Source organism: Schistocerca piceifrons, chromosome 5, assembly GCF_021461385.2.
Source record: "Schistocerca piceifrons isolate TAMUIC-IGC-003096 chromosome 5, iqSchPice1.1, whole genome shotgun sequence".
NCBI lineage: Eukaryota > Metazoa > Arthropoda > Insecta > Orthoptera > Acrididae > Schistocerca > Schistocerca piceifrons.
This window is the reverse complement of record NC_060142.1, coordinates 512,008,380-512,021,640: the sequence shown is the minus strand read 5'-3', so window position 1 is coordinate 512,021,640 and position 13,261 is coordinate 512,008,380. Positions and strand designations below refer to the sequence as shown.

At 38.5% G+C, this 13,261-nt stretch overlaps 1 protein-coding gene across 1 annotated transcript in view; it reads right to left on the bottom strand.

The window, feature by feature from the left end:
- Window positions 1-13,261, bottom strand: part of LOC124798327 (V-type proton ATPase 116 kDa subunit a 1-like) — a 192,861-nt gene that overhangs the window by 23,285 nt on the left and 156,315 nt on the right. Inside the window, exon 13 of the mRNA XM_047261677.1 lies at window positions 8,567-8,805. Within this exon, the coding sequence (XP_047117633.1) occupies window positions 8,567-8,805 (239 nt within the window). The remainder of the gene's footprint in view (window positions 1-8,566; window positions 8,806-13,261) is intronic.

The following is a 13,261-nucleotide window of genomic DNA, read 5'->3' as shown; positions in this document are numbered from 1 at the left end:
GAAAACATTCAGTACAGAATTTCTTTCACTCATGTAAGTGGACAATGAACAGCCATGGAACATTCTGTGAACAAGCAAAGCTCATTTCCTTCTCCAAAGACATGTCAGTATGCAGAGATGGAGAATATGGGCCACAGAAAATCCACACACACATCAACTGGTACCACTTCATTCTGCAAAGGTGACTGTGTTGTGCAAGTTGATGGCTTCATTTATTGTAGGGCCACATTTTTTTGAGGAGACAAGTTCTTTGGGTCCTGTTAGCTGCACCATCAGTGGTTAACACCATGAGAGCCTTTTGCACACCAATGTCAATCCAACCCTTCAACAGCATGGCTATGTGGGTAGGAGTTTTATATGTGAGATAGCAGTCCTCCACACATTGTACAACCTGTAAAGCCAATGCTACAGAGGCATTTCGGAAATGCTAAAATTATCAACCGCCATTTCCCTAGAGCCTTTCGATCCACATCACCTGATCGTAAATTGTGTGACTTCTGGCTGTGGGGTTATCTGAAAGATGTTGAGTTCACTGTTCCAATTGCAAATGTAGTTGAACTGAAGGCACTGCAGCAACTCATTCTGAATGTAAGTCCTGAGACACTCCAATTTCTTGTGGAACATGCTGTTTCTCTATTTCAACTTGTGGCAAAAACAGTGGACAGCATATTGGACATGTCCTGCACCAGTCTCATGACAATTAGAAGCTGATGTCCTTCTGTTTTTATGCAGTTTTAGGCCACAGAACCATTACAAACCAATGTCATTTTGCTTTTTATGTAGTTTTTGGCCTCAGAATAATTAAAAACCAATTTTTCCCATCCAATACACTACAGCCTTGCCATGGTGGATCAGCTTGCCAAACAATGCCACAACTGTTGACTGCCAATTTGTGCAGTTGTGCACACTGAACAGTATGTATGGTGTAATGCGCAACTCAAAACATAGTCAATAAAAACCTGTTATGGAATCACCATGTGGACAACATACTGGGCCGACTGAATAGCCTTGTATATATTATGAATATCTTGTATAGTATTACTGATTTAGCTGTAAGAAAAACTGTATATAATGCATATTTTGTTTCAGTCATTAGGTATAGTATAATTTTCTGGGGGTCTGAAAAAACAAATTTACTTAGAGCTTTTAGACTACAAAAAAGAATCATCCGAGCAATGGTGGGAGCAAAACCAAAGTAACACTGCCAACCTTTATTTGTAAAACTATATCTAATGAGCATTCCAGGCATATACATCTATGAAACTCTCACTTTCACGAAAAGGAACCCACAACTTTTTGAGGGCAACCTCTTGTTGCATCAATATGATACTAGACATAGAACGAGTTACATGTTACCTACCCACCATTTAAAATCATATGAAAAAATCCCATTCTATATGGGCATGAAATTTGTAAATAAAATATGGAAAGATATGGATGACCCAAATGTAAAAGGTACCAAAAGAGACCTGGAAAAATATCTGAAAGATAAATGTTACTATAGTGTAGAAGATTTCATGAATGGTGACAATGCATTATAATTGTAATTAAAATACCTCTTTGAAAATGTTACACCATATATATTATTAGTTTATTGTCTATTTTTAGTATTGTTATATATAGTGTAAAACTGACAAGTCACCTATGTCACAATCTTTGATTCTATAAGGCATGTTATGTGATAATAAAAATTGAATTGAATTGAATTGAATTGAATAGCTGTCGTGTTGCAATTCATCCGTCATTTGTAGCCAACCCCATTTATGTTAGGATGCTTACAGTACCATCTATTTCTAAAAAAAATCACCCACCCACCCTCCCACCATCCACCTACCAAGCCAAATAATGACATGTATATTAGTCATTGCAACACCACATTGTGCCAAACAGGTGTATATCATGCAGCAACAAAATTATAAAAGTCTTTCTGAACTACACACCTTTAACAATTTTGTGACCTCCTACCTACCACAACAATGCTTTTATTCAGTCTCCCAGTATCTCATGCATGAAAACACGTAATTCAAACAATGGAAAACCCATAACTGAATAATGACAATGTTACGAAAAGGACAGATTGCTACTAACCGTATAGCAGAGATCCCAAGTCACAGATAGGTGCAACAAATAGACAGTGAAACAACACACACACACACACACACACACACACACACACACACACACACACACACACACACACACGTGCACATGCAAATGCAATTCACACAAGCATGACCACAGTCTCCAGCGACCGAGGCCAGATTGTGGATATTCCATTGTTTTATTCTGATAACATTTTAACCATTTTGTGGCAATAACCGAAGGATCAAATTGATGAGGACAGAATGATATAACAACATAATAATCAATAAAGATATTACTGTATTTAGAAACATGTGGTCAAATATCTATCAGCTTTCATGATTTCAGTTCAGCTATCATTTAGCATTCTTATTTACTTGCTGCTGTCAGTAACATTATGGACAGTATTGGCTATGATGGAATCATCTACCATAACAATGTTCCCACTGCCGTAAGTGGTAATCTTTCCCTCCTACATGTGTCGTTCATGTTTTAAGTTTACAAGCTCTGTTCAGCTATGTATCACTATCATTTTCAACATTTTTTGCTATACTCATCTCTCAACAACCATTACATTTAGGCTTTAGTGGAATCTGCAGTTCTCTGTTGATGTTTTATACCTGATGTTATCTGCTCTCAGACAACATTACACACTCATAAGAGATCACATTTCCTATAGCTGAGTTTTGTAATTACTGGTAATTTTTATTCCAAATAACATAGTTAGGAATACTTTCTTAGAAAAAAAATCTCATGTTCTATCATATGTGGTACGCCAACGAAGAGCATGATTGTTTTAACATTATTCCATAGCACAAACTGTCTACCCATACTATCCAAATTTATACAGTGTGTTGAAAGTTCCAAATGCTACTGCATGTAGTGTTGGCAAATGGAAACTTCTTGATAATTCAATGAATATACTTAAAGTCTATTATAATTCATGAGGAATCTGTAAAAATTGCCACAAAATGTGTGATAACAACTGCATCTCTCACTGTAAAAATACAAAAAGCAGACAAAGAACCTAGAATGATGATGAAAAATTAGAATACAGATATAGCATGTACATGCACTTAAATGGAAGCAGAAAATCTCACATAAGCCAAGAACTTGAGCAGTTGATCAATACCCCACATGAATGTGTCCAGGTCCCAAGACTCTTCATCAAGGAACTGATATGACCTCAAACTGTAAAACAGTTGATTGCAACACCCACCTCACATGTCCTCTACCCAAGAAAGGATAGCAAACAGCCTGTTCACTGAACATGAAAATAAACACAGATCAATCATAATCTACAACAGTAACCAAACAAGGGTAGCTCCTAGGATGAAGAAACACTGAAACTGGATCAGTAGCAACCACTCTGGGAATGTGTCTGAGACACAGGAGAGCAGCAACTTGATGAGAAGATATTTAATGGCACCATGTCAGGAAATGGAGACCTTGGAAGAATACATAAATGAAATCATATATCCTAGTTACAGTGCAGAAATGTTGCCAGTAATTCAAATATACTTCAAAGAGAAATGTCGTTTCAGTACTACAGCCAGATAATAATTGCTGTAATAGAGTAGATGCATGGGAGTGAGTGCAGTGCATAGTGCATCAAGGAGAAGACAGCACGTATTGATAATGCAAATGAACATATAATTTGTATGTATATTTGAAGGTTTCAGATGAAGGAAAATATTTGACAACTTCATAATAACAATACGATGGCTATCTGGAACAGTAAAATATTGTGTATTGATTCAAATACACTACATGCTGCAAAAATTGCAACACAATGAAGACAATATGCAACAAACATCAAATTGCCATGAAGAGTACTGAATGCTTGGATATTCCTATGATTAGTACTTCAGCACAACCCCACTAACTGTGTAACAGTAATGCCACCTGTATTCTGTATATAAGGGAAAATTACAGAACAGGTTTCCCATTTAGAAATTGTGCATGAATATTGCTTGTTTGAGAGAAGATTATATTTTTCCTCATATAAGAAAGAGAAACATCTACCAGGAAGTTCCATAATTTGACAGTTGTAGGATCATGGCCTATCAAGACAGCAGTTTATTGTTCCATGATATTGTTGGTCACATTGCTCAGTATTCTGTGACTCGGTAGCAAAATTGGAACCAATGAGTTCAGGAGGGCCATACTCAACACATGCAGGATCTCAGTGGTCCCACATCACTAGTGCCTGAGAGGGCAGGCATATTGTTTGCTTGGTCATGGAGGAGCATACAGCCACATTATGCACCTTGTGGCAGGAAATTGGCTTCTTTGCTTGCAGCAAGATAAGTATCTGTATGAACAATGTGATGATGTTTGGAACGCCATCGACTTTCAGCATGACAACTACTGTTGCGATTTCCCTTGATGCAGCAGCAGACAGAGGCACACTGACAGTTGACATTGGTGTACCCAACAACAACTCTGGACACCACACTATTTTCTTCAGATAAGTTCCAGTTCTCTGTATGGCGTCACACTGGACATATCCACATGGGAAGGTTCCAAGGAATGAACATTGCCAGAGTGCATTCATCATAATTGTATGGGTCCAGCAGCTGGTGTGATGGTATGGGGTGCCACTGGTTATACAACATAATCACATTACTTCACATAGCTGATAATTTGTACAGCAGCCATTACATTTATAACATGTTAATGTGAGTGGCTGTGCCTTATCTTCGAGAGCTTCACAACATTATCTTTCAACAAGATAATGCAAGACTCCATATAGCACCTGGTGACTTGAGCTGCCTCACTGCAGTGACTGTTCAATTGTTGCTCTGACCAGCACATTCTGCAGCTCTTTCACCCACTGAAAACATCTGGTTATGGATTGCCAAAAAACTCACACCACCACTTGTGAGCCACTATGATCAATTAGCCTTGGCATAGAGGTGATGTAGCATGGAATGATGTACCTATATAGAACATATCCCTTTGTCAGAAAAGTTCCAGGACAGTTTTTTTTTAATTTCTGAGTTTGCAGTACTAAACAGAAACAATTTTTGTTTTGTGTTATCTTTTTGTGTGTGCTCCCTTGAAATGACCTTAGCCGTGTTTTTGCGCAAACTCACCGGGTAGCAGATCTGTGCTTAGCAACACACTGTTTGGGCTCTTGGTGAATTACAGTGACATAATGGATCCCATTTATGAGCAAAGCTCATGAGAACCCCTGGTGAAACACGGACAATAATTAAACAAGCATATGCAGTAAGGCACTTTCAAAGTCATGTTTTGGATTGGTACAGTAGGTTTCATGAAGGCAGAGATTCAGTGCAAGATGATCTCAGAGCTGGTTGTCCATCTACAGCACATACCAATGCAAATGTGGAGCACGTAAGGTAGTTATTGCAAGAAGACCATTCTGGAACCATGCTTGTGATGTCAGAAGATGTTAATGCAAAACTCATCCCTCACACACTAACAAATGAACAGAAAGAGAAAAGATGAAGAATTTCTGCTGAACTACTGGATAGAGCCAGACATGATCCCACATTTCTGTCAATGATTATTGCTGGGGACGAAAGCCGCTGCTACCAGTATTACACTCACTGGAAGTGTCAAAGGGCTGAATGGTGGAGTCTGGATCACCAGGCCTGAAAAAAGTCAAACAACAACCTTCAAGAATAGAGACAACGCTGATCACATTGTTTGACATGGAGTAGTAAAGGATTAGTGCACCATGAGTATGTTCCTCCACGTCAAACAGTGAACCAAACTGTTTACAATGATGTTTTGAAATGTTTGTGACAAACAACTAAACATTGCCACCATGATTTGTGGCATTCTCAGAACTGGTTCTTATTGCATGACAATGTAAGATCCCATATCGTACTGCTTTATCTGTTACTGTGTATATGGCCGGACATTCCATTATTGCCATCCTACATCCGACATATTCATCCAACCTAACCCTTGCAATATTTTTCTTGTTTCCATGAGTGAAAAGGCGACTGGAAAGAAAGCTTCATCAGGATATTACAGACTCCAACGAGATGTGACAAAGGAGCTTACAATCATCATTGTTGAAAAATTCCCTATTTGGTTCCAAGACCACCAGAAACGTTGGTAACTATGTATAGACAGCAAAGGTGATTGCTTCAAAAGGAGCTAGGTTCATGACTTGGTAAGTGCAATTATCTACTTTAAAAAAATTAAAATGTCCTGGAACTTTTTTGGAAAAGGGTGTACAAGTTCAGTTTAACCCAGTGCCCAGCTGAGTCAGAGCCATTGTTGGTACCAGATGAAACCGCTCTGTGTAGTAATTTTACATGCTGCACAACCCCCAAAACACTTACAAATTAATCATCTGTTCTTCATACCATATTGTATATGCACAATAAGTAGCACTTTGTTATTTGCTATCCTTCAGGGTGTTGCACTTGTAATTGCCAGCAGTACAGAAAGGAATTTTGGAAGCAAAGAGTGGAGTCAACCAATCAAGGCTGAGAAATTTTACAACCAGTCAAATGAAATGTCCCAACAACTATTGCCTAAGTCTTAGTCAAAGAAGTAATTATGCAAGGTGAGATAGACGTAAAGGTCCAGTCTAAACTAGAATTTATGATACACAGACTTAAGGTCAATGAAACTGGAATAGTTGATATGATGTTAAGTAGAAACTTCCCAATAGTTATCCCAATGACCAGCAATGAATTATATTGTTGACAACTTCCATTATTTTCCTTGGATGATACTGTGCACCAGGAGTACAGAATACAAAAAGATTCCAAATTTTACAACGCAGTAGGGTTAGAAACTTTGGGATGGAATGTTGCCACAAACTTCCAAGATCAAAACATACCTTGTATCTATAATGTGGTCTGGAATGGAAGCAGCGACACATGCTGGACCAAACAATAACCCTCTCCAAGCAACAGAAATGATGTTCCTTCATTACTGCCTACAAAAGACAAAAACCAAATACTGTAAGGAATGGGAATATCCAACAATACCTAACGACTGGAAAGTAGCCAGTTGGTGACTCTCACACTGAAGTAACATTGATGGTATGGTCAAATGAAAGAGAATGGCTCCTCATAGGACCCATCAACTAGGCTTTAACGAGAATGACTCCAGGGAGATTCTACAAGGCAACGTTAATGATGCCCACAAAAAACAAAAAGATCTTCAAGGACCTGAGAATTAGAGGTGGCATCAAATGTACAAACACAACCGATGACTGGGCAAGACAAAATGTAGAAAAATCCCAATAAGTTGACTTGATGGAAGAAATGATGATGGCTATTATTTTCAGATGCAAGTACAGTAACATTAATACAATAAAAATGCACTAAATTTAAACTTCTTTATTGCTATGAACTGCTATGTAGAATTGTCTTAAAGATTGATCTACCTGATTTTAGTACCTTTTAAGTAATCAATAAGGTCCCTCTACTGCAACAATCAAACAAATTAAATCACCTATATTTTATTGCCTACCTAAAACCACAATAGCATGACACCGCTGTTACAGATTGAACACTTCCGATTCATCAATGAGCAGATTACTGAAACGTTTTGTAAGTTTTCTGAAACCTCCTTCAAGTCAGTTTTGAAACTGTCCTACATCTTCAAATACATTGCACCAAATGTTAAGATTTTTTCTGAACACATGGAGCATAGAAGAATGGTTGCTTAAATGCCTCTGTGCATGCTGTAATCAGTCTAATCTTGTCTTTGTGACCCCTACAGAGTGAGGTATAGGGGCTGTAGTATAGGCTGCCCAAGATTCCTCACACAATGCTGGTTCTTGAAACTTTGTAAGTTGACTTTCAGGGAATACCTGGTGTCTATCTTCAAATGCCTGCCAGTTCAGATGTTTTCAGCATTTCCTCAATGCTCTCCCATAGATCAAACAAATGTGTGACCATTTGTGATGCCCTTTATGTATGTGTTCAGTATCCCCTATTGGGTCAAGAATTTGAATAACTTTCTCATCTGACTTCAGCATTTACATCTTTTTCAAAATTGGTTCAGTCCTAAGCCTATCTCCATTAAAGGTTCCACTGATTTGCCCTCTATGTCTCCTGAATTCAGCATCATGTAATTATTCAAGCATATATTAATGACTTCATTTATAAATAACATTCTCAATAAAGGTGGTGTGCAGCTCAGTTCTTGTGAAGAGATAGATTACACAGCAGTGTAAGATTAATTTGTATAGAAATTGGAATGGTGATAATGGTAACATAAGACAAATATTTAAGGATGGTGCCAGCAACAACATGGGAATCTAAATACCTGACAATGGCTGACAAATTAGCCACACCTTCTGCATATTTAAGTATCTGTTATGGCTCCTAATCTGAGAAAATAATATTGACTCTGATAGCTGATAGGTACATCAGCATTCCTGAAAATGAAGTCTCTATGCATGAACAGTAGAGCTACATAATAGGCATACAATAAATACAAAATTGGAGAAAGCACAAAATGATATTGATATTTTATAACATACCTGTCTATTTTTCTTCTGGGAACGAATTATATATATTGGTTTGGCCAGAAGAAGCCACGGAATGCAAAGGAGTGCCACAAGTACCATGACTGCCTGTACCATTCTTTGGTTATTAAAAAAGTATGGATCACAGCAGTCTTCACCTTCACTATTACACAATGCATCAGATTCCTTGAAAAGGAGCATATTGATGAATGTGATGAGCACATTTGGTGCACAATGTTCACTTGTCAACAGTTCTGTAAGTAGACAGTTGTATTACATGAATGTTTTGTTGAACAGAGAGAAGGAAAGTAACTATCAAAAGCATAAAAATATATGTATTTATATTAACTACAGCCTCTGTTCCATAAATTCACAAAGAAAAATTCCTCACAAATGTGGAACAGATCAGAAAAACAAATTAGAGATACACATTTTAGATAAGAGTATAGATGTTTACAATTAATGTTTAGTCTATAGAAACCAACTGAAGAAGTGGAACAAGACAAAAAAATTGTAAAAAATTGTAAATTAACACAGTGATTATTGTTAACAAAAAATGTATATTTACCAAGCAGTGGCAGAACACACACATAAAACAAGGTTGTAATTAGGTAAGCTTTCAGAGCCAGTGGCTCCTTCTTCAGCCAGAAGGGCAAGGCAATTGAATTGGTCTTTCCTTCTCATCCTGTGCAGTAAGTCTCCCCTGATCTGCGGTTCTGGGTGACTTTCCCAAAATCTACCCCTTTTCCTTGACTCCTCTTCCTTCCCCTTCAACCATTCCGTCTGAAGAAGAAGCCACTGGCTTCAAGAGCTTGCCCAATTACAACCTTGTTTTATGTGTTTGTTCTGTTGCCTCTTGATGAGTAAATTTTTTATCTCTCCAGTTAAATTATTTTGTCAAAAATTGTTATATTACAACTGTATATTTAGTGTCCCCCCCACTGGACATAAATACAGACACAGATGAAGTGGCATGGGTATTATGTCGGAGTAGAGCAGAATGCTGTCACTGATGGCAGGCATGCAGTGTGGTATGTACAGAACTGCTGATGCTGGGAGAAGAACAGAATGCTGTCACAGGTGGCAGGCACAAAGTGTGGCATGGGCAGAACTGTTAACTCTGTTGTATGCTTGGTGGAGTGGGATAGACCGGCCCAGTTCCTTTCTAATGCTGAGATCATCTGACATGGATCTGGCTTTAGCATCATGCTGTGCTCTGGGTTCCACATACTAGTCATTACAGTCATTCACACTAATCATATTTTATTTTCCTCTTCATGCCAGTCTCTGTGTGGTTTCATATTCTCTGCTCTCTTGTATATGGATGCTTGTCAAGTTTTCTAGAATGGTGACATTTGTATCACCAGTACAGTTTGTAGCATTGTCATGGATGTGCAGATATGATAAAAGTGGCAATGTGGGCATTCCTACATGTGTAACACATTTACTTTGTTTTGCAGTGTTCATCTGTGGTCACCAGGACTGGCATTTTTGTTATGCTGGCAGGAATAGTTGGACCTCCACAAGGAACAACAAAAGCTGCAACAGGAGCAGGTGCAGGAGATGCTCAAACAGAACATGGAATTGTTCTGGTCTCAAGCATTGTTGATCAGGTGTCTGAAGAGAAGTCTGCTTCCCTGCCCCCAAAAGCTACTCACCAGTTTCAGTAAGTCTGTAGAAATGTGGGAGAATTACCTGAACTGGGTGTTGCTGCACTGTCAGGTAAGGCATATCACTGGTCCAGATGATATTGCCACCTTGTCACTGTCCAGTAGTATAGGGTAGTATGAAATCATACAAAATTTGAAGCCCTCTGCTGAGCCCAACTTTGAGGAACTCTTTTGGTTGCTCTTGCAGTATTTTGGAAATCAAACCCATGGGCTGGTGGAACAGTTGCAGTTTAACAAGTACCACAAGCACCCTGGGCAGTCATATGTGGACTGTATCACCAAACCTAAAGGTCTCTTGTGAAAGACCAACTATTTAGGGACTTGATTGTCCAATAAGCACCGACCCCAAGGTTCAAACTAGAGCATTGTTCTTGTCTGACCATCTTTTGCTTGAGTGCCTCAGATAACTGAATCACATGATCTTAAGGCAGAGACAAGGGACAGACTTTCCAACAATTGGCAGGTGGTGAAGTTAGATTCATGTGGTAAACAGTATCTGGCACTCTGCGAGGTCTTCCACTAGCTTTCATGTGATGACATCACTGAAAATTCAAGCACGGTGATGTTATGATGCTGCTCTTCTTTGCCCATGGTGAGCTCAGTGGGTACATGTAAGTCAAAGAATTGTGGTCCCAATTCACAAGTTTTCTGAGCTCTTGGCACTGTCATCCTGGCTCCACTCAGTGAGCAAGCTGGCAGTCCTACATCAGTTGTCATCTGGCACATTTCAAACAGTACTGCCTCTACGATGATACCATGCATGGGGTGTGCCAAAAAGTAGACCACTTAGCATTCATTTGTAACAGTAGGTAAGCCACAGGACAATTGTTGATGGCCTCAGAGTTTCCCTGGTCTCAGAGGCCATCTCTGAAGCCATACAAGCATCACCCCACTAATTCTGGTGATGTACGGGTGATCAACTGAGTTTCTGGTAGACAAGGGGGCTATGGGTAAGTGTAATTATTTCGACACTACTGGCTCTTAGGCTGTCCTGCATTGCAAAGACTGCATGTGTCAAATAGTATCTTTTAGTAAATAGAGTATTCCATCATGGAGTGTTATAAGAATGTGGATGGGCAACTTACACTGTTAGAGCGCTTAGCACTGTCAGAGTTGGCACAAAATATTTTTGTTCAAGATGGATTTTGTGTTTTTGGATTTCAGATCATTGGTAAAGTCCATTTACTGCCTCAATCAGCCCCCTTTCAGGATTTGGACCCTATACTAAGTGAGAATACATTTGGGCAGGTGGAAAATTTAGAGGCTTACATCTTCCTTAAAACATCAGCAATACCTAAATTTTGTTACCCCTACCTCATTCCCTTTGCCACACATGACAAGGTTAAAGCCAAGCTGCAGCATTGGCTGAAACTCAGCAATGTTTCTCACGTTTCACCTAGTCATTGGGTTCTGTGTCCAGAGGAGCTGTTGTTGATGTTGTCATGAGCTAATAATGGGTCACCCTTCTCTAACATTACCTTTTTCTTAATAGGAATAACCAATACCTTGTATGCTCTCAAATCTGGCATAGGTGAACATTCTCAGCTGTTTAATTAAATGAACTTCATATGATTTTGTATATCATGTGTTATGTTTCAAGCTAAAGTATGTAAAAAGAAATTAATTTGTTAGTATTCTGTACGTACAGCTAAAATTACTCTTCTTTTAAAAATATTTGAAATTACAAAATTTGTGGCATGATTAAAATTCATATTATTAATTTCACAGTCTACTGTTAATTATTAAATTTATTACTGGACTCATTTACAAACTAATGATATATTTTAGCAAAGATTCTTCCTTGTCAGAAAAGTTTGTAAACTCTTTTGCTTTGTAAACACTTTGGAAATTTTAGTACCACAGAATGTAAGTAGTAATGGTGAACAAGCCTCTGTTGGAAACACATGCATTTTCCTAAACTTGTGGTGTGATAGAAGTGAAAATTGTTAAGTCATTGTGATTTAGAAGACTGGGATAAAATAAAAAATATATTCATAGCAACAGGCAAATCTTCATCAGTTATTTTGTCTTCAGGAACTCAGAATGTTAAATCAAAATTTCAGCTGCAAGAATGTACCCCTAGACACAACAAGACTTTGAGGCAACAACAACAACAATGAGATAATGAAGATAAGTAAAAAGTTTTTTCTTTTGTGTATCTTACACCTCTTGAAGCTTTCTTAACTTTTTGGTGAGACATTGAACTTTAATGGTGATATGTGGTGGGGTAAGATTACAAAACCAATATTTTTCTTCTATCAGCTTGTGCAATAGACATCTGGAGTTTCTCTCAGATGCTGCCTCTCAGCATTTCTTAGTGTTCAATACCCCCTTTGGGCTTTACCACTTCAAGTGTCTGCCTTCTGGAATTTTGTCTGCCTCAGAAATTAATCAAAGAAATTTGGAGCATTTGATTAAGGACATTCCCTGTTGTGTCAATTACCTCTATGATGTCTGGTTCATGAGATCCATGCAAGAGGACCTCTTATTATGCTAAGCTTCTTCCATAGGCTGTGCATATCTGCCATCCTCGTAACTTGCTTCACCAAACAGACATCAAATTCATGTGTTGTTCAGACTGTAAGCAGTCTTTTCAATCTATCAAACTGTGTTTGTGCTCTCTTCCCTGTGTAGCACACCAACCATATTTGGTCAGAAATGTACAAATTAGGAAGTGGTTTGCAATAGCACTAACTACAGGCAAGTACAGATGCTATACTATATAAAATATAACACAGCTGTCACAACATTGCAGAAGAGGATGGAAGCCTACCACACCAGTGTCCACCAAAATGTTTAGTATAGACCTATATGCTGCAAGGTATAGCAAGCACAGCTCAGAAATGTATAAACATATAAATACTTAGCCATTTTACACTAATATCTCTATCACTACAGGGCTGTGATGCTTGGGCACAATTCAGAATGCTGTTCACAAACCGTAGTTCAACTCTGCATCAGAGCATTCAGCCCTGAAATCAGAGAACTTGGAGCCACAACCACGTCAGGCAAGCACCAGCCCTGGGAAGAAACTTGCCTG